The 21,707-nt window shown below is 57.7% G+C and overlaps 1 protein-coding gene across 3 annotated transcripts; it reads right to left on the bottom strand.

Moving 5' to 3' along the window:
• Positions 1-1,147: 1,147 nt before the first annotated feature.
• On the bottom strand, positions 1,148-21,676 carry PLCD3 (phospholipase C delta 3). Of its 3 annotated transcripts, XM_058444690.1 has the most exons (16): positions 21,382-21,458; positions 18,346-18,440; positions 10,691-10,852; positions 10,382-10,610; positions 9,823-9,952; positions 8,309-8,537; positions 7,786-7,987; positions 7,488-7,632; positions 6,121-6,273; positions 4,833-4,979; positions 4,584-4,734; positions 3,740-3,856; positions 2,928-3,094; positions 2,609-2,744; positions 2,350-2,499; positions 1,148-2,191 (listed from the first exon to the last, which is right to left on the bottom strand). In XM_058444690.1, the coding sequence occupies exons 3-16, from the start codon at positions 10,821-10,823 to the stop codon at positions 2,103-2,105; spliced, it is 2,178 nt and encodes a 725-aa protein (XP_058300673.1). In that variant the 5' UTR covers positions 10,824-10,852; positions 18,346-18,440; positions 21,382-21,458; the 3' UTR covers positions 1,148-2,102. The 3 variants fall into 3 exon arrangements, with proteins under 3 accessions (XP_058300673.1, XP_032019785.1, XP_032019786.1); XM_032163894.2 differs by lacking the exon at positions 18,346-18,440 and having other exon boundaries at positions 21,382-21,676; XM_032163895.2 differs by lacking the exons at positions 2,350-2,499; positions 18,346-18,440 and having other exon boundaries at positions 21,382-21,676.
• Positions 21,677-21,707: the final 31 nt, after the last annotated feature.

Consider the following 21,707-nt stretch of genomic DNA (forward strand, 5'->3'; position numbering starts at 1 on the left):
TCCTTCTCAGTGTTGGGCCCTCATCCTAGCCTTCACCCCTTCCTCTTGGTACCAGATACGAAACCAGAGAAGCCAAGCAGGATGGGCACTCAGCCCTGGGTCTGGTGCTCACCTGACCCAGACCCCCCAGCCAGCCTCTGGCCAGACCTGGCTCTGCAGGGGCTGGCCAGTGCTAATAGCTCTTCATTTGCTAAAGCTGGACTTAGCCTCACCGTGCCTCCCATCCTGAGGCTGCAGTTTGGCAGCCTGACCCTCTGACAGCCCTGAGTGCCAGACGCCTGGGCTGCCTGGCCCGGCCCATTCCTTCTGGGGCCTTTTGATTCTGATGATCCTCTTTCAGACACACAAATTCACCTGAGCCAAACACCACTCCCAGCATGAAGGAGCGGGGGACACTGCCACTTTCTGCATCAGTTCTTGGAGTTGCTAGAAGGTGGAGTCTGCCCCAGCCCTGTGTTTTGGTTTCTGCAGGGCTTGGGGCCAGTTCAAGGCCTATCCCAGCCCAGTTCCAGGCCACCCTCTGGGGACTAATGTCAAGTTCTGCCCTTGTCCAGTGCCGGCACTGTTGCCTGGCAGAACCTAAAACACCAGGCCTCCACATTTCACCCTGCTGGCAGGGGCGGGTGCAGGATTTTCTCCAGATTCTGTCGCCTAGTGTCCAGTGCGCTCTCCCAGCATTTCTATAGAGGCGGCCCAAGCAGCGTTTCCAGCCTTTGTGTAAAAGGCTGGCTGGCTGGAGGAAGGGAAGCCCATGTCCTTGGGATTTGCCCTACTGAGCAGACAGGGGCCTTGAGCCCAGCCAAGCCTGGAGAGTGGCAGTCCGAGGGTCCCTCAGACTCCTGTCCCCTCCTCATTCAAGGCCCCTCTGTGTGTGTGTGTGTGTGTGTGTGTGTGTGTGTGTTGTGGGGAGGTGCTGACCTTGTGAATTGGCATCCTCAGACAGTCTTGTGATACTCGCAGCAGCTTTAAGCCAGGAGCAGGGGGTCGGGCTATTTAGAGCTGTGGCATCTCCTGCTGCCACCCCCTGGCTGTCTTAGACAAGTCCATGCCCTGTTGAGGGGAGAGGCCCAAGGAACTCATCCAGCCCTGTCCCTCCTCATAGGCCTGTGGGGGTGGCAGCATAGAGGTGCTCAGGGAGTGGCGGTGGTGAAATAAACGTGCTTCTTTATTTTTTAAACTAGATAGGCTCATTCTACTGTCTTCTCCAGGGCTCTTCTATGAAACAGTTACAAACCTACGGCCAGGCCGGGCAGTGGCTCACACCTGTAATCCCAGCACTTTGGAATGCTGGGGCAGGAGGATCACTTGAGGTCAGGAGCTCGAGACCAGCCTGGGCAACATAGGGAGACCCCCCATCTCTACATTAAATTTAAAAATTAGCCAGGTTTGGTGGCCTGTGCCTGTAGTCCCAGCTACTCAGGAGGCTGGGATGGGAGGATCGCTTGAGCCTGGGAGTTCAAAGCTGCAGTGAGCCGTGATTGCAACATTGCACTCCAGCCTGGGCGACAGAGCGAGACCCTGTCTCAAAAATAAAAACCAAAACCTACTGTCAGTTTCCCCAGGGCTTCATGCCTCAGCGCTCCCTTCTTGCTTTGAGAAGGGAAGGGGAGCTCAGGTTCTGGAGCTGGAGGGAGGAGTCCAGGAAGGCCTGGGGTAAAAGAGGGCTTAGGGGCTAAGCCCTGGGTGGGGGCCAAGTGGAGTGACTACGCTCCTCTAGGGGAAGGAGGCTGGGATGGCCCATGGGAGGACAGAGGGGAACTGAGGGCCCACAAGTGTCCTGCTCCCCAAGTCTCCTGGCAGCAACAGGCTTGGCTCCTCATAAGTCACAATGAGGGGTGGGCTGAGGACAAGAGGAGCTGGGGCCATCTCAGGGCCCCAGGGTTGGAGCTCACTGAAGTCACATGAACAGCTTTCTATTCTTCAGGAGGGGCCCAGGCAGCCCTCAGCACCCAGGTGAGACCAGCGCCTGGTGAATGGGCTGAGTGGGCCAAGTGGGTGGGCTGGGGGGCTGGTACTCCCACCACCTGGCTCCAGAGGAGGAGAGGGCTCTGCAGGGGATGTGGACTGGCACTCACAAACCCCAGGGCAAGTGAGCTGGGCCCTCAGGAGCGCTGCATGCGGATTTGGATGAAGAGCGTGGCTGGTGACAGTGACGCCCCGTCCTTGGAAAGCAGGTGTATGTGGCGGTACCCTGTAGGGAGGACAGCCAGGCCTCAGGTCCTCTGTGCACCCTGGGGGTCTGGCCCAGCCCGGGCCTGCTTCAGGGCAGGAAATTCGAGGCACAAAGGTGAACAGGGTCTGCAGGGCCTGGACCCACATCCCTCTCCATCCCCACCAGCCTCCACCAACCTTGCTTTAGGCTGCTAAGAGGCAGTGTAAACTGGCCCACAAAGTCATTGGGGGAGGTGGCATCATAATCTTCCACCACAAACCGGACCAGTGCCAGCTCTGGAGCCCGCAGCTGGAACTGCAGGGTCTGCCCCCAGCGGGGGTTGAAGCCTAGGGCACAGGGGTGGCAGTCAGAGCCCAGGGGCCCCAGGACCCACCCTGCACCACCCTTAGCTCTCTGCCGTCTCCCCCCACCCCACTTCTGCCAGCAGCCGCCCACCATTGTTGAGCACGTAGTCAGTCTCCTGCCGGGCACAGTCTGCGGGCACCCCATGGATCTCAACGCGCACTAGGGGGTCCACAATGGAGTGTGGCTTCTCGGCATTCAGCTTGGGCAGCTGCTGTGCCGTCAGCACCTGTGGGGTGAGGGAGGGAGTGGCTGGGGCCCACACCCACCTTGGCCATCCCCTCATGGGCCTCAAGCTTACCCCACCCTCACTTCCAGCATGTCCCCAGCCTCCCTTGCCTTCCTCCACCTCACAAAGAGCCTCTCCAGAACCAGTCTGACCCCAGGTTGGGGCCCGTTCCAGCCTGCTGACCTGGATGCTGAGAGTGGTTCTGGGAGGTCCCGGGTACTCAGGGTCAAAGGTCGAGTCAGGTTGCCGCAGGCAGGCAGGTTTCAGGACATAGCCACACTGCCCATTGACCAGGAAGCGCCCGGCATTGAGGTCCATCTCGTAGCCTGGCGTCTGGAAGTTCAAGGCCACTGTGGACACAGCAGGGTCAGAGCAGGGGCTCTTAGCGGCCCTGTTCTCACTACTCAGTTTCAGGGGACTGCATTCCTCTCTACAAAGGGCCTGGGGTCCCACTGTCTGCTTAGTGCTGCTCTGCCCCCACCATGACTTTAGGGGAGGGGGTCATGGACCCAGCCCCCACTGTCACCTGTACTTCTGCCCTGGGATCCCTCAAAGCTGGGGTGGGAGGTGCTGAAAAAGCCCCCACCCTCAGGGCCAGGCTTGCGTCAGAGCCAGTGGTCTGAGGAAGCCTGGGGTTTCCATCCTTACCCCAAGGAGACAATACAGCCCTCCTTTGGTGGGGCTCAGCGTCCCCCAGAGGACACCCTTGTCAGTGTTGACTTAGTGGGACTGCCAGGTGTGTGGGGGTTGTGTGTGTCCGGGGGACATGGGAGTGGAGGTTTTAATTTCTACCATCATAAAAATGCGAGACCTGTACACTGACAAGAACAAACGAGCCTGATTTGATTTTCCCACCTACATTGCTGGCAACTTTAAAAATAATCAACAAAATGCGTGTTTCCACCGTCTGGAAGGCTGTGTGGGCCCCTCACTGCTGAGGCCTCCCCCACACTGTGGCACCCCGCCTGCTCCCGTTCCTGTGGCCCCCCACTTACCCAGCTGACAGCCTGAGTTCCACATCTCCTGGGGACTGTAGTTGGCTGAGTTCATCCGCAGCCCCAGCGGGTACACGCGGGTCAGCTGGCGGGCATTGTGCCTGACGAAGCTGTTCCCTGGGGCAGAGTTGGGGTGAGACTGTGACAGACTCCGGGGGTCCCTCACCCAAAGCCCCGGCCTGTAACCTCCAGGGAACAGAGCCCAAGCCTGTCCCCAGCTCGCCCTGCCCCCGCTCCTCACTCTCTTGTGACCTAGGGTGAGAGGGGAGCTCACTGAGGAGGCTGCAGGGACCCCCTCCAGCCACACAGCCTGGCCCCGAATCCCCAGCCCCCAATTCCCTGCTCCTGACAAAGTTCCAACCAAGTGCATTGAATGCCCACAGCCCTCCAGCTCCACCACGGTTCCTGGAACTCTTCTCCAGGCCAAGCCCCCAGGCCTTCAACAACCTGTCCCTCTTGTCTGGAAAGTGCTCCCCCCTCTTCACCTGGCTGCTTCCTAGTCCTCCAGGTGATGTGTCCTCTCAGCATCACCTGCCCCAGGAATTCCTCCCCAGTGTCACAGCAGCTGCTGGGCTCCCCCAGCCCCCAGCCCAGCCTGACCCATCACCCTCTATGGCCGGCCCCACCACAAGGCTCTGAAGGCAGACAGCAGGCAGCCCTCAGCGTGCCTCTCCCCTCCATCCACCCTGGCATGTGCAGGGCCCTCATTCCCTCAGCCCAGCCCCTCTTTAGGGTCCTCTTGACCTCTTTACCGACCCCCAAAGCCCCCTCAACTCCTTTCCAGACTCCCTTCAGGAGGTCTGTCAACCTCTCGCCCCCAGACACCCAGTGCCCCAGCTCCTACCTGCCTCCCGAATGAGTTTCTTGGCTTTGCGCTCGCTGAGGGAGCTGACCTGGCAGGGCTGCGGGGCGTTGGGGGCAGGGTGCAGGGTCCGCAGGCGGGTGGCGTGGCAGTACACGGCCAAGGCTGACAGCTCTGGGGAGATCTGCTTGGCCTAGGAGACCAGCCTCAGCGGGGCTCAGCTGGCCCCCGCTTCCCACACCCATCCTCCCACTTCCCCCCCTTCCCCACCCCACCCATCCGAGCTCTCACCAGCCGCCTCTGCGCTGCAGCCTCCACCTCCTCTTCTTCCTCCTCGTCATCCTCCTCCTCCTCCTCCCGATCTGACAGAGCCCGGCCATCCTCGCTCCGAGCAGCAGGCAGCTTCTTTCCCTTCACCAGGACCCGGCCCTTTAGCTGCTGTGGGGGCCAACGTGGAGGATGAAGGGTTAGGCCTTCTCGCCCCTGTGGCAGCTGGTCAGTCAGTTATTCAACCACCACCATGTGAGGGGCTGGCTAGGGGTGGGAGGCAGGAAAGGAAACACAGAGATGAGTGATGTTTCTAATAGGAAAGAGTGGAGAATGGCCTAGGAGGCCATCAGGAAGGGATGCTTAATAAGATCCCTCAACATCAGAATATACACACCAGCCACTACAATGCACGTGACAGCTCAGGACTGAAAGGGAAGGGGCCCTCTTCAAAAAAGATCTTATGTGGAAGAAGTGAGGCTACAACCTGGAATCACACGATCCTTTTTTGGTACCATTTAAAAGAGAAGACAGTACACATATGTACACAGGTAATGTGTGTGAGGAAACTCTCGAAGGACACGCAAGAAAGTTGGAGATGGTTACTTCTTGTGAAAGAGGACAGGTCAGTGGAGGGAGGGGAGCACCGTTCATCGCATCCCTTAGTACAGCTCAGTTTTCTTTTACCATATGGGTGTGATTTTCATACTAATAACAAAAATCACGTCTCACACACACACGAGGGTGAGTCAACCCTGCCTGCATGTTGGGGATTGGAAGTAGGAGGAGAGTTTTCTCACGGAGCCCGACAGGATAAATGTCTGGAGAGGGCCGAGGACGCGCTCTGGTGTGTGGGGGAGAGCAGGAGGCCACTTCGGGCCCGAGAGTTGGAGAAGTGGATAAGGCCACAGGAAGAGGCGGCTGAAGTCGAGCTGAATTCTAAGCAGGTGACGCTTGGCAAGTGTGGAAGGCCGAGAAGGGACTTTCAGGTGGAGAAAGTGTCAAGCGGGGCCTTGCAGGTGGGAATGGCAGAGCCTGCAGGACTCTACCGGCAGGGACACAGGGCCAGCAGGGCAAAGCCAGGTTACAGAAGAGGGTGTGTGCGTGGGGGGGTCTAGTCAAGAATGGGGAGCCAGAGGGCAGCAGAAGGACAAGACCAGGGGATGGCAGACCTCAAATGAACAGAGGAACAGAGAAAAGTTAAGGCAGCGAGAGGTGAGGGGTCCTGAGCCAAGAGGTGGCACGACCAGTGCGGGGAGGCGGACTCCCACCAGACCTCCCTTCACCCAGGCTAGAAGCTGGGGGGCATCACCTCTGGGGATGGCAGCTCCTCGGGATTTGGGGAGTCCAGCGCCTGTGTCACCAGCATGTCCCCCAGGATGGTGCGGAGGTGGCGGGCCATGGCAGCCTGCTGCTCCAGCCCGCAGTGGTTCTCCAGGGATAGGATGACAGGGTAGGGGGACAGCTGTGGGGGGAAGGGCAGCGGCTCAGAGCCACGCCCCTCCCTCTGCCAGTATCTCCCAACATCTGGCTCCCAGACCCTTCAGGACAGGCAGGCAAAGGCAGGGCTCTGGAGAACCCAGGGAAGCGGCAGACTGTCCGGGAGGCTGAGGGCAGCTGCAGGAATGATTTTCTTTTTTCTTTGAGATGGAGTGTTGCTCTGTCGCCTATGCTGGAGTACAGTGGTGCAATCTCAGCTCACTACAACTCCATCTCCCGGGTTCAGGCGATTCTCCTGCCTCAGCCTCCTGAGTAGCTGGGATTACAGGTGCCCGCCACCATGCTCGGCTAATTTTTGTATTTTTAGTAGAGATGGGGGTTTCACCATGTTGGTCAGGCTGGTCTCAAACTCCCAACCTCAGGTGATCTGCCCACCTCAGCCTCCCAAAGTGCTGGGATGACAGGTGTGAGCCAACAAGCCCGGCCGATTTGTTGTTGTTGTTGTTGTTTATGCTTTGGTCTCTCTCCATCACCCAGGCTGAAGTGCAGTGGCACAGTCAGTCTCCCTGTGTTCTCCAGTCCTGGGCTCAAGTGATCCTTCCACCTCAGCCTCCTGAGTAACTCAGCCTACAGGCACATGCCCCCATGCTCAGCTAATTTTTATTTTTGTTGAGACAGGATGTAGCTATTTGCTCAGGCTGGTCTGGAATTCCTGGCCTCAAGTGATCCTCATGTCAGCCTCCCAGAGTGCTGGGAATACAGGTGTGAGCAACCACACCTGGTCCCATAAATGCTTTTTACATGTGAATGACATTGACCATGTCAGTGATGTGGAAAACTCTCCTCCCATCATTTGCTGATGGGAAGATTTGCACACTGTGACTGAAGTTGCAGTGTTTATGCAGATGCCACTGGTGAGCTTCTCTTACGGCTTATTTATTCTTTGGAAGTCATGATTAAAATGTCCCTCCCTCCCCCAAAGGTTTTCTTCTGGAAACTCTGTGACTTTTAGGACATTTCCCAAATATGAGAGAGGGAATATATTTCCCAAATATGAGGGTGGCATCTCGTCCAGCTTTATGCCACCCCATTGGCCACTTATCCCAGCAGCACTTGGTGAATGAATGATTCTCTGGGCAAGGGTTTCCTCTGGAAGGACGGAGGGCAGCTGGCATGTGAGTGCAGATGGAGGTCATTGGGAAGGCTGTGGGGCTGGGGCTGGGCATCCCATGGGCTCACCGTGAAGGCATGGTCGCGCACGGCTTGGACCACGTCCCGGAAGAGAATCTTGGAGGTGAGGGTATGGCCGTGATAGATGACAGGTTCCCCTCCTGGCCCCTCCCAGCAGTCCAGCTCTACGCAGCGGCATCCCTGGGCAAAGGCCCTGTGGGTGGACAGATGGGTGGACGGGCAAGGTGTTGTGAGAGTGCCACAGAGCAGGGCAGCAGGCAGGCTGGGCCAGGAAGGCCCCAGGAAGCCAGCCCCATGTCTCTCCCCAGGTGGGGCTCCCGGAAACATTCACCCCCTGCTACAGTACCTAACGTAGGCCTCGGTGCTGCTGGGCCCCCCGATCTGGGAGTCGGTCAGATAGGTGTTGTGGGAGGAAGAGATGAAGTAGTGGGCGAGGGGCTGGTTCATGTCCTGGAACACACACGTGTGGGTGTTGTCCAAGGCAGCCCCCTCCGGCGACAACAGGTACATCATGAAGCCATCCAGTGTCATCAGCTCATGCTGCTTGGCTGCAGGGGTGGCAGGAGAGGGCATCAGGCCACATGGGGATCCCCCATGTCCAGCTTCCAATGCCCCCAAGGCCCACTCAACTTAGGAATAATGGCTAGACAATCTACTGACTAGACTCCACGTAAGTCATGCCACTTAACCTTCCACCAGCCCCTGGGAGGAAGATGCACTGTTGTGCCATTTTACACACGTGGAAGCTGAGTCTGGAGGAGGCGAGGTAACCTGCCCGAGATGGTGCCCGTGCCAGCCCGCAGCAGAACCCGCTTAGCTGGGAACACAGCTCTGTCAGGTGCCATGACCTGGCCGTGCCACCCCCCCACCTGTCTCGTTGAGCTCGTAGGTCTGAATGAGCTGCTGGGCGCGGGCCAGTGTGGCGCCCTCCTCGCCCTGGTCCTCCAGGAACTCCAGCAGCTCGGGGGCACTCAGCACGCGGTCCTCGCCCGAGTACTGATGGAAGATCTCCTCCAGCTCCGGCCGCTTCAGCAGCCGCCGCAGGAACTCCTCGATCTCAGCCCCCTCTAGACGGTCATTGTTGGAGTGGTCACACTCCTGGGGAGCAACAGGAGAAGCTCAGAGGAGGCGGACGCTCCAGGAAACCTGGCCCCTTTGACCCATCTGTCATCTACCACATCTGAGAAGGCAATGTTCCCCATTTCACAGGTGGAAAAACAGAGTAAGACTTGTGACTCTAGCTCACACAGCTGGTAATTGCAGGGCAGGATTTTTTGGTTTGTTTTTAGGTTTTTTGTTTGTTTGTTTGGTCTTGCTCTGTTACCCAGGCTGGAGCGCAGTGGCATGATCATAGCTCACTGCAGCTTCCAAGGCGTGATCTCAAGTGATCCTCCCACCTCAGCCTTCCAAATAGCTGGACAGCTGGGACCACTGGTGTGCACCACTGCACCTGGCTAATTTTTGTATTTTTTGTAGAGATGGGGTCTTGCTATGTTGCCCAAGCTGATCTCAAACTCCTGGCTTCAAGCAATCCTCCCGCCTAGGACTACCAAGGTGCTGGGATGACAGGGGTGAGCCACTGAGCCTGGCCAGCAGGGCTGGACTTTAAAGAAGGTGTGTCTGGTTCAGTGTCTGCCCCTCTGCACCATAACCTACCCCAAGAATTAAGATGTGGAAGGAAAAATGGTGACCCTGGGCCAAGACAGGGCCCTTGGGCCCTCACACTCCCCTAAGTGGACACGTTACTATCCTGACACGCACATATTCACACCCAGGGTCATTGAACAAGTCAATGAGAATTCATGGAGCATCCCTGTGAAGCTGTGGCCCAGGGGTCCAGCAGCCATGGGCTCTCCTGTCTTTCGGGGTCACAGGTGGGTCCCACCGTCCACATGCACACAGAGGTCTGCCATGGGCTCCAGCTGGGCCATAGCTGCAGAGCCCACTCCTGTGTGTCCCTGTGCTCCCATGCATGAGGTGCCAACACGTGCCACAGTGGAGGGTCTGCGTGGAGAAGGGTGCACACGTGTATCTGTGCACATGCACGCCTGTAGGCTGGCTCCTGCCTGTGCCCCCACGTGCAAAAGGTGCCCTGCAGACTCAGGGAAATGAAAACAGCTTTGCTGCTCACTTTGGAGGGGTAGGAACTGAGGGTGAGGAAAGTTCTGGGCCCTGGCACCCCACTCCCTTCCTGGCCCAGTGGCCTCAGGGGAGGCAAAAGGCTAACTAAACCCAGATGTTGCCTTTGTGCAGGGAAAGGCTGCTCGCTCCAAAAAAGCTGCAGGTGGAGAGGGCAGGGGAGCTGATGACTCAGATGGCTGGGGGCAGGCAGAGGTCAGAGTGATGGCAGAGCCAGGGGCCGGGGTTCAGGGCGGAAGCCCACCTTGAAGAGGAGGTAGGCGTACATGTCGTTCATGTCCACGTTGACCATTCTCAGCAGGCTCTTGATCTCCTTGAAGCTCATCTTGCTGTCCTGGTTGGAGTCAGCCCGGTGCAGATAGGAGTGGATCCAGGTGTGGGTGCTCAGGAAATAACAGCAACACGCCAGGCTGCCCCCAGCCCCCAGGTAACTGGCCGGTAAGTCACCCCCACCTGGGTCTAGGGGCTCCCCAGTTTAGGGGCTATACTTTCCCCTTGGCTTGTGGACTCCCCGAGCACGGTAGCAGCGTCTCCTCCGCAGGACTGGGGCTTACCAAAGTCCTCCGCAGGCCTGGGGCTTACCTGTCTCCACCCTCAGAAGGCCTCAGGCCTCCCTGAAGGAGGGGCCGCGCCACCCCTCCTGGTGGGAGCTTGGGCCTAGCCAGGGCGCGTGTCCCCACCCTCAGTTTCGAAGACCAAGGGCTCCGACCCAGACTGTGCGCCCTCAGGACAGGGGCCCTGCCTCCCCTGGGCGTGGGGGCTCTCCAAAGATGGGGCCCTCCGTCCCAGCCCCGGCAGGATATTGGTCTAGCCGCTCGCGCTGGCTCATGGCGTCTAGGCGCGCGCGGAGCTTGGTCAGACCGCGCACCCAGCGCTGCGCTTCCTCAGCCGTGGGCGCCGCCAGGTCCAGGTTCTTGCGGCGGCCCTTGAAGGCGATGGTGAGGCAGCGCGCCGGCGCGAAGGCACCCCCGAAGCGCCGCAGGCCCTCGGACTGGTGGCCCTCGCGGACCGCCTCGATGTGCTGCACGAAGACTGAGAGGAGGGCCGGGTCAGGGCGGAGGACCGGGCCTGTCCCCACCTCCCTGCCCGCCCGGCGCTCCCCGGCCGCTCACAGATGTGCTGCGATGGCGCGCGCGGGATGCGCCGCTGGAACCACACGCTCAGGCCGTCCTCCTGCAGCCGGTACAGTCGCTCCTTGTGCCACGTGCGCGAGCGGATCTTGCGGAGCCGGGAGCCCCGCAGCATGGCGCGCACGTCCTCGTCCTCCGTCAAGCCTGCCGGGGCGGGAGGACCTGGGGCGTCAGGCCGTCCCTGCCCAGAGGCTCCCCTGCCCTACCCCGCTAGGACCTGCTGCCCCTTCCTCCAGCCTCTCCAAACCCAGGCCTTCGCCCCACAGTAAGCTTCCCTGCCTCTCGCAGGACTCCCCTCCTCCCCGATTGTAAGAAGCCTCCTGCACTGGGTTTGGCTTTAAGCTTTGGAGCCCTAAGCGCCCCCTAACCCCTGCCCGTACCCCATCTCCCTCCTTCCTTCCAAGCAGCGGCCTCTGCAGTCCCTCAGTGTGGAACTGCCCTCGGACAATGCCTGGGACTCAGGCCTCACTAAAGGTTGCCCTTTCTGGCCGGGCGCAGTGGCTCACGCCTGTAATCTCAGCACTTGGGAGGCCCAGGTGGGTGGATCACTCGAGGTCGCGAGTTCGAGACCAGCCTGGCCAACATGGTGAAACCCCACCTCTACTAAAAATACAAAATTAGCTAGGTGTGGTGGCACATGCCTGTAATCCCAGCTACTCGGGAGGCTGAGGCAGGAGAATTGCTTGAACGCAGGAGGCGGAGGTTGCCATGAGCCAAGATGGTGCCACTGCACTGCAGCCTAAGCAACAGAGTGAGACTGCGTCTTAACAAAAAAAAAAAAAAAAAAAGAAGTTGCCCTTTCTGCCACTATCTCCTACCACACGGCTTCCAGCCTTCAAGTCCAGAATTTGCCACCAATAGCCTTTTTCCCTTGATGTGAAACCATAGCCATCAGGAAGGTCTCACCATCTAACCTAGATCTCTCTTGCTGTAACCCAAGCACCTTGCCTCTGCTTTCCCAAAGACAAGGAGGACAGCAGAGGCCACCCTGGCTCCAGGGTCACAGGCCAAGGACTCCAGGATCAGCCCTGCCCAGTTGATCTCCAGGCATGGGAGGCTGAGGCATGAGAATCAATTGAATCTGGGAGGCGGAGGTTGCAGTGAGCCAAGATTGCGCCAGCCACTGCACTCCAGCTTGGGCAACAGAGTGAGACTCTGTCTCTAAAAAATAAATAAATAAAAGCATCTCCTGTGTGCAGGCCCTGCTCATGTACTAACAGACAAGGAAACTGAGGCTCAGGGAAGCTTAAGGAAGTTGTCAGAATTCCATATTGGTAGAAGCCACTTTGGGCTCTGGAGGTCGGGGTCCAGCGCCTCTGTCCTTGGGCCCTGCACTGCACGGCTCTTCTAGTGCTCCTAAATTCAGAAGTCTGGGGAGTAAGTCTCAACTCTGTCACTTCCCAGTTATTTAATACATGGCCCCAGTGGTACTAACCTGGCACTAAGCCTCATGTTCTCCATCCATAAAATGGAGACCACAATCATACCTGCTGCAAAATCCAAAATTCAGAGGTTTCTGCAGCGTGACCGAACTGTGCCCCGGAGAGGTTTGGCCCTTTCCTGGCTCTGGCCCCCTGGAACACGTGATGCCCAGTCCAGATAGTGCCACGCCCTGCTCTACAATGCCTCAACGAGAGTCACAACCAAAGATTTTTGAGCCAGAGGACAATAGAGGAGGTGGGAACTGGGTAAACGGAGAGTCCATGGCCTTTGGAGGTGGCGCACAGCCTGGAGTGAATGAGGGCCCAGAGTTTCCAGAGAACCAGAGTATAGATGCGTGTGTGAAGCCTCCACATATTCTAATGTTGGCAACGAAATCAAATTGAAAAAAACAAAAACCAATAACCCCTGTGTGGGCCAAAAGAAGTATGACAGTGGGCCTCTCTTCCTCCCTTTATTTCGACAAGCCCCTAATACTGGGTTTGGCTTTGCGACCCCAAGGCCCTGGCTTGCCCAATTGCAAATTCTGACCTAGGGAATTGAGTCTATATCTCTGGACCATCACCTCTCACCCTCTCTTGGACCCTTTTGTAGGATCCTTCTCCCTTCTCTTCCTCCTGAGTCCTTGAAGGACCAGTTCAGATATCACCTCCTCCAGGAAGCCTTCCTTGATTTGTCCTCAAGTGGGCATTCTCCCTCTCTGACCACTAACAGCACTTTTTGCTTTAATTAAAATAAAACACAAAACCCGCCTATATACTTTAAAACACAAAACCCGCCTGTATACTAAATCTGAGGGCAGAATGAGGTCTTATCTCCTCACCGCAGTGCTCATCCCAGAGCCAGGCTACCAGCTAGTGTTGACTGAAGGGGCAGACAGGTAGACGGGCAGATGGGGGGACTAAGCGAATTCTACCCCCAGCTCTGCCCCATCTGTCTGGAGTTCAGGGCAGAGGCCTCGCAGGTCAGGGTTTGTCAACCTTAGCTGTGCATCGGAATTACCCAGGGGAGGCTGCAGACACCACAGCCCAGGGCATCTCACCCAGCTGGTATGGGATGGGGCCTGGGCATCTGTATTTTTAAAACCCACTTTAACCATGGCTGAAAATCAGGGTCTCAGAGGCAAGAGGAGAAATCCACCTCCTTAAGAGGCCATAACCCCTCTGGGGCCAGCCTGTGGCCCTTACAACTCCAGAGGGTCCCTCAGGGTCTAGACTGTGGCCCTCTGAGTGAATGCCCACTCGGTGCCCCCTGGTCAGGAAGGGGAAAGTGGAACCCTCCTCTTTCCAGACAAAAAGCTGGGCGTACATGGCACGTGCCAGGCCGAGGGGCTCACCAGACCCCCCCCACCCACCAGGTCCAGGTAGCCTCTAAATGGTCCCATCCTGAGCAATGACAGGGTGAGGGCAGAACGGTCAGGGGGAGCCTGCAGTGCCACCACTTAGGCACACCCTCCTACACCACCTTGGCCATGGGAAAGGGGACTGCTCGTTGCCATGACAAGCAGGATCTGCAGCCACGGCCGCCTCCCCTACCTAGGCCGGCCCTCTGATGCCAAGCCCATGGGTGTGGGGGAGGTGAGTGACTAAGGCCGGAAATGGGGGTGAGTCACCGGGGCCTGCTCTGTCCAGAGCCTTCTGCAAACAGGCCATCAACACAGGCAGCCTGAATGCCTGACTGGGCCCCCACTTGGGCAGGCTCCCAGTGGAGGGGGCCCCTACTCCTGGCCCCTTACCCTCAGCTCCCCAGGAACCTGTTGGGGGAAGGGGTGACATTCCAGGCTGCCCCGCAAACTGGCACTGCCCCCCAACCACACACCCAATGGAAAAGCCAAACAGAAGGAGGGTGCAGTCCAGGGGGGCCAGGTGCTGAGTCCCTGGGTGGGTGCTTCTGTTTCCCCACTGCTCGTGCTTCTGAACCCTGGGGCAGTGAGAGGACTGGGGTGTCCAGCAGGAAGGGCAGGACCAACAGGTCAGAGGGAGGGCTCAGGGCCGGGGCAGTGATGCTGCAAGGACCGTGGCTCTCCGTCTAGCCACCCAGTAGACATTTATAGGTCCTGCCAGGCCCAAACCCACAGGTGTCGCCTTGACCTTGTTCCTACCTGCTCTGAACAGGTGCACAAGCCGCCCACCTCCTACTGTTCCCGTGGGGTTTGTATCTACTTGAACCATCTCTGCCTTGATCCTGCAGCTGCTGGGCCAGTGACTGAGTGGGTGGAGACAATCACAAAATAATAGCAGTGAAAATGAGGGCAAACGAGAGCCAAAAGGTAGAAACAACCTGAGTGCTCATCAACAGATAAGCCTGTAATCCCAGCACCTTTGGAGGCCAAGGCAGGCAGATCATTTGAGGTCAGGAGTTCGAGACCAGCCTGACCAACATGGTGAAACCCTGTCTCTACAAAAAATACAAAACATTAGCCTAGCATGGTGGCCCACGCCTGTAATCTCAGCTACTAGGGTGGCTAAGGCAGGAGAATGCTTGAACCCGGAAGGCAGAGGTTGCAGCGAGCTGAGATTGTGCCACTATACTCCAGCCTGGGTGACAGGGCAAGACTCTGTCTCAAAAAACAAAACAAAACAAAACAAAACAAACAAAAAACAGACGAGACAGATGAATGCATAAGCAAAATATGGTTTATCAATACAATGGAATAGTATTTAGCCATGTAAAGGAGTGAAATCTGATGCACGCTACAATATGGATGAACCTTGAAAACATCATGCTAAGTGAAAGCAGCTAGACCCCAAACGACAAATACCATGTGATTCCACCCATGTGAGGTACCCAGAGCGGCAAGTTCATAGAGACAGAAAGTAGCTGGGAGGGTACCAGGGGCTGGAATGGGGAGGTAATGGAGAGTTACTGCTTGATGGTTAGTTTCTGTTTGGATGATGAAAAAGTTTTGGAAATAGGCAACAGTAATGGTTGCACAACAGTGTGAATGTACTTAATGCCAGTGAATTAACCACTTAAAAATGGTTGCAATGGCCAATTTCATTATATATATTTTACCATATATATATATATTTTTTTGAGATGGAGTCTCGCTCTGTCGCCCAGGCTGGAGTGCAGTAGCACGAACTCGGCTCACTGCAAGCTCCGCCTCCTGGGTTCACGCCATTCTCCTGCCTCAGCCTCCTGAGTAGCTAGGACTACAGGCACCCGCCACCACGCCTGGCTAATTTTTTTTGTATTTTTTAGTAGAGACGGGGTTTCACCGTGTTAGCCAGGATGGACTCAATCTCCTGACCTCATGATTCACCCGCCTCAGCCTCCCAAAGTGCTGGGATTACAGGCATGAGCCACTGCGCCCAGCCTTTTTTTTTTTTAGACAGAGTCTCGTTCTGTTGCCCAGGCTGGAGTGCAGTGGCACGATCTCAGCTCACTGCAACCCCCACCTCCCGGGTTCAAGTGATTTCCAGCGAATTGTTGTATTTTTAGTAGAGATGGGATTTCACCATGTTGGCCAGGCTGGTCTCGAACTCCTGACCTCAAGTGATCCACTCACCTCAGCTTCCCAAAGTGCTAGGATTACAGGCATGAGCCACAGCACCTGGCCTATTTTACCATAATTTTTAAAGTTTAATGATATAATATGCTGGAAACCATTGTATACTTTTTTTTTTTTCTGAGATAGGGTCTTGCTCTGTAGCCAGGCTGGGGTGCAGTGGCACAATAATGGCTCACTGCAGCAGCCTCAAACTCTTGGGCTCAAACAATCCACCTACCTCAGCCTCCCGAGGAGCTGGGACTACAGACTTGCACTACCAGGCCTGAATAATTTTTAAACTTTTTTGTAGAGTTGGGGTCTCACTATGATGCCCAGGCTGGTCTCAAATTCCTGGCCTCAAGTGATTCAATAGCCTCTGCCTCCCAAAGTGCTCCGCACTGTGTACTTTCAATGGATAAATTATAAGGTATGTGAATTAATATCTCAAAAATGCTGTTAAAGAGGCAGACAGCCAGGTCAGCACCCGGTGGGGCTGAAACGTGGTGGAAGTTGGGGGAGTCTGACCCCAAACGGCTGTGTGTGGCCACAACAGGCACAAGCACATGGAGCCTGGTTTAGGCCTGGCCCATAGTGCGTGCTCAGCAAATGATCACAAAGAAGGAAACTGAGGCAGGGCTCTGGGAAAGTGAGTCAGTGCCCTGGGTGGGAAGAGGCACCCATGCGTTCTGATCCATCTGTCCCCTTAGTCTCATGGCCTCCAGCTGGTACCTTCCCCAGACCAGGACAGCGGCATCTCCCGCCCAATTCGGCGTTGTCAGCTGGGGCTCAGACACCTTCCCAAGCTGCCCGCTTATCTCAGCCTCCAGAGAGGGGTCAGGCGTGGTGAGGAAAGGGCAGGCCCAGTTTCTCAACTTCCACCTGCAGCCCGGGTGGTTTGGGGCGTGGATGGTCTGGGGCCTGAGCAGTTCTGTAAGGGTAGCCAAGACCAGGGACCAGAAACTACCTCATGTCAGCGCTGGAAGGGGCCCCAAATCCCACCCTTTTCACAGGTGCACCACTGAGCTCAGAGAGGACAAGCCCTGTGTGCTGAAGACAGTGCAGGTCGCCCCCAGGCAGGGATGGATACAGAGGCTGTGCGGTGGAGACAGGCGCCAGGGCTGCTGGCGGGGAGGGTGGGAGTTCTGTCCAGGTGTGTCCCGGAGGGGTGGCATGCAGGGCAGGGTGTGTGCGGGGTGTGTGCATAGGCGGGGAGTGTGTGTGTGTGTGTGAGAGACAGTGTGTGTGTATGAGTGTGAGTGAACATGTGTGTGTGCGTGTGAGAGAGACAGTGTGTGTGTGTATGAGTGTGAGTGAATGTGTGTGAGTGTGTGCGTGTGTGTGTGTGTGTGCAGGGTTCATGGGTGGAGAGGGTGGAAGGTGGGCCAGCCAGGGGGAAACAGGCGGCTCGCACTCGGGAGGTGCACACAGGGCTCCACAGGAATGCGAGTCATGCAGGGAACTGCTACAGCCAGCAGCCATGGCCAAGGCCCAGCAGGGAGTAGAGAAAGAGTGTTTCCAGGTGGCCGGGGCTGTGAGATTCTAGGAGAGGACACACAATGGCGAGGGGGCCCAGAGACCCTCCCACCCTAATCCTTTAGCCAGCAGGCAGCCTCCACACCTCAGGCACCAAGCCTGTCCCCCGTGACCCAGCTGGCTGCCACACCCAGGGCCGGAGCCTGGCGGGGGCTCGGCGCCAGAGTCCATAACATTCCTTGGAGAATCAACAAAGTCAGGAAAGGCAGGCGGTGCGTCCCTTGGCCCTGGGCCGGACACAGCAAGGGGGGATGGCAGCACCCTTTTCTGTGGGGTCAGAACAGGCATGAAGTCTGGTTGGGTGCAGAAGTCAGGGTAGGGGACAGGGAAAGATGTGACGGGGACCACAGGGCCTGGCAGAGCCAGCCCCCTAGTCCCACCTAGCATGCCCCTGCTTAGACTGGAGGGCCGCCCAGCTTACCCACCACCCAGGCCAGGCACCTGCCAGGGCTGGGGGTTGTTCTGAAGACCCTCACCTGCCAAGTCACCCACGGCAGTGCCACTTACCCTGCGGAAGACATCCCAGGCAGGCCATGGGCCAAGCCCTCTCGCTCAGGAGCACTTGGTAGTGTGTGTAGGCTGGGGAGGCAAGGGGGCAGGATTCTGCCCACTCAGGCCTCTGCCCATGGGGAGGATGGGGGCAGGGGCGGAGCATCAGGGCACAGGCACACACAGGGCTCTGGGGACACAGGGCTGCCAGATAAAATCCAGGACACCCGTTATGAAATTCAGATAAAAAATAATTTTTTAGTATAAATACATTCCAAATTCCGCATTTAGCAGAATTCCAAACGTAACCAGGTGTTCTGTATTTTATTTGGCAGCCCTGTGAGGACGCTCCTGGGGGGCTGGCAGGGCCCCCATGGGAGAGGAGCGGCCAGCAGGCACCCTGCAGGTATCAGCTTCTCTATCAGTCGCTGTGTGACAAGCACGGACTCTGGGCCACACTGCTTGGGTTCAAATTTTCTCTCAGCTACTTCCCAGCTTTGAACCCTAGGCAAGTTACCAAACCTCTCTGAGTCTCAGTTTCCTCATCTGTAAGAGAAGGCTACTGGTACCACCTACCTCATATTAGTGTGAGCATTAAATGAGATAATATGCGAAAAGTGCCTGGGACAGTGACAAAATTGTTCATTAGTATTCACCAGGCTAGCCCAGAATGGTAGCTTACACCTGTAATCCCGGCACTTTGGGAATCCAAGGCAGGAGGATCCTTTTAGCCCAGGAGTTCAAGACCAGCCTGGACAACACAGTGAGACCCCAACTCTACAAAAAATAGAAACAAAATTAGCTGGATGTGGTGGTACCCAGTCTCCCAGTCTCCTGAGTCCCAGCTACTCGGGAGACTGAGGTGGGAGGATCACTTGAGCTCAGGAATTTGAGGTTGCAGTGAGCTGTGACTGTGCCACTGCACTCCAGCCTGGGTGACAGAATGAGACCCTGTCTCATAAACAACTAACAACAACAGCAACAACAAAAAGTATTCACTGGGAGCCATCATGGAAAACTAGGCTCTGGCAGCAGGCAGGCATGTGGCCTTGGGCAGTGATTTCACCCCTCTGCCTTGAGCTTCCTGTCTATAATGTGACATGAGGACAGCACCTCCCGCACAGGGATGCCTGAGGATTAAGCAGGATCAGGTCTGATGCAAGCTCAGCACAGTGCCTCGCGCGTGGCGGGTGCTCACTGGGCTCTAGCGCTCCTCTCTCTTCAATGATTCCCTGCAAGTCAGCACAGCCCAGCCCAGGAGCGGGGGACGGGAGGGGGGACAAAGGACTCCCACTCACTGTGGGGGTGTTTTCTTCCTCCTTCCCCACTCATCTGGGTCTCCCTAGTGTGGCCCTAGAAGGTTTTTCCTTCCTCAGGCCCCTCTGAGCCACTCCCTGCCCTAGTCCCTTGACCTGATTTGATATAAAATCTATTCTCTGTTAGGCTAAGGGGTGTGGTGATGGCAGGGGCAGAGCGAGGCGGGGGAGGCTACCTGGGTGATGGCCCAAGGGGCTGGGCCCCAAGACTGGGTTTCCTTCTCCACCCTGTCCCTGGGCTCCCTATGGCCTGGGGAAGGGACATTCCCAACAGACTCGGACTCAACATTCTTCTCTCTGCAGTCACTCAGCAGGACAGGGCAGTGGTGAGGAATGAGGGTGGCCTAGATGACATTCTGATATCTATGTAGTTCCCAAGAGTGTCACCTTGATGAGGTGCCCAGAGCTCCCGTGCAGCCTTACTCAGCTGTTGAGTACCGAGGCCCGGGCTCAGCTGTAGTTATTTGTCTGCATGTGACTCTGCCCACTAAACTGTGCACTCCCTGAGGGCAAAGCTCTGTGCTACTCATCTCTGTAGCCCCAGCCCCTGGCACAGCACTCTGGCCCACTAATGGCGCTCAGCAAACGTGTGGGATGAAGAAGCCAACGGACACGGGGCCTCCCCTCAGCCCTTCCGCAGCACCCATGACCCTGCCGGGGCTGACTCCCAGGGCTACGCTCAGTCATCCCCAAACCACACCATTTCTTAGCCCAGAGAATGACACCCGTCAATCACAGAATCCAGCCCAGTCTATCTCCTGGGAGTTCTGGGGTCCATCCTGGGTGTCCCCCAAGTCTGGTCCCCACCCCTTGCCCAACTAACTCCTCAGCCTCCCTCCTTGGGTCTCCCTGTTTCTCCCCTGCCTTCGTCCAACCTGCCCCCCACTCTCCACACTCACTCCTGCCCAAGCCCTTTCTGGGGCTCCTGATGCCCTCCAGATAAAGTCCATGACTCTCCAGCGAGGGCCTGGAGGAGCTCCTCCCCCCCCCAGCCTCTCCCCTTTGCCACTCCCGTCTTCCTCAGCTGGGGCCAGCCAGGGCCTGCTGGCTCCCCAGCCCCTCGTGTGCTGCCCCCTGTTCCCCCACCCCCAAGGTCCTGTTCTTTTGTTTCACTGTCTGATCTCCCTGCTGGAACCTCAGCTCTCTAACACAAGAGCCCCAGGGCGGAGCATACCATAGGCACTCCACAAGTGCTTGTACCATAGTACCATACCATGCGCACTGCATAAGTGCTTGTCCAATGCATGCACAGTTGAATGGATGGCAGGGTAGAGTCGGTGTCCTATGTCTCAGTAACCAGAGTGCCAGGCACAGTGCCCAGACGTAGTCAGCGCTCAGGTGGAATGAGTGAAGGTAACAAGAAGGCAAAACTGGCAATCAGGACCCCTGAATTCTGCCCCAAGTTTTACACGGGGTCCCTGGCAGCCTTGTCCTTCTGTTCCGGAGTTCCACACCTAGCCTCTCCATCACTGACTATTCTACCAGTGGCAGGCCCAACGCAGCACTTCAGTGGCACGGTCCTTTTCACGTCAGACAACACTCTCGCACACACCCTCTCATTCAAGCCCTCCACTACTCCGAGGGTCCCACTTTTCCCAGACTCTGAGAGGGTACCAGGGCCCACGTGGTGGGGCACCACCGGGGTGCCAGTCACACTTTGCCCTTTGTTGGCTGTGTGGTCACAGGCAAATTCCTTGTCGTCTCTGAGTCCGTTTCCTCCCCTGTGAAATGAGGATTCACCTCCTACCTAGGAAGTCGAGGAAGATTGCAAGACACCACCTGTGTAACCCACCCAGTGCCAGCTGCCTCTGTGATGTTCCAATGAGCCACAGTTACATTCCTTTTCCACGACTGACTTCCCCAAATCTGAGAGGAGAGCCTTGGCTTTCGGACGTAGGCTGTTAGACCAGTCCTGCCACAGCAGTGTGGCTGTGGCCGCCTCTGTGGGGCCGCGGGTTGGAGGGCTGCTGTGGAGGCCAGCCTCTTCTGCGGAGGCCAGCCGTAAACTCGCATCCTTCCTAAGGGCCGCCAAGACCCCGAGACACCCTGGCAGACCCTAGATACCGCTGGGGAGCCGGACGAGGGACACCCCAAGCCTCCCTCTCCCGCTCCACTCTCCCTGGGGACCCCACCAGCGCCCCGTGCCCGAATTCGCGCTCCAGACGCCCCGCGAGCGCCCCCTGGTGGGAAGCAAAGAACATCCTGGGCGCCTGGCTCGCCCCGGGACCCTCGGATGACCCCAGGTGCGACCCCCGGCTAGACGGAGCTGGCCCTCCGCCCCTAGCCATAGCCTCCCAGCCCCGTGCAGCCTGGGGAGTCCACGAACTGCTCCCTGGAGCGCCCCAGACTGGGCCCCTGGGAACGGTCCGCGCCCACCCCACCGCCCCCTGCCCGTCACTGACCCATCTTCTTCAGCGCCCGCAGCCCGGGCCTCTTGGTGCCGCCATCGGAGGGAGTCGGCGGGGACGGGAGAGCGACCGGCGCCGCGACTTGGGCTGCGACCTGGGCGGCCACCGGAGGCTCCTCGGGCGGGCGGCGGCAGCGCCTCCAGCGGCCGCACAGCATGGCTTGGCGGGGGGCCGGGGCCGGGCCCGGGGTCTGCACGCGGGGACAGGGCAGCGAGGCGCCGCTCTGGCCCGGCCCCGGCTCTGAGCGAGGCAGCGAGCGAAGAAACTTAGCGGCGCGGGAGGGAGTCGGAGGAGGCAGCAGGAGGCGAGGCGGGGCGGGG

This window comes from Hylobates moloch, unplaced genomic scaffold, assembly GCF_009828535.3.
Source record: "Hylobates moloch isolate HMO894 unplaced genomic scaffold, HMol_V3 SCAFFOLD_10, whole genome shotgun sequence".
In the NCBI taxonomy this organism is placed as follows: Eukaryota; Metazoa; Chordata; class Mammalia; order Primates; family Hylobatidae; genus Hylobates; species Hylobates moloch.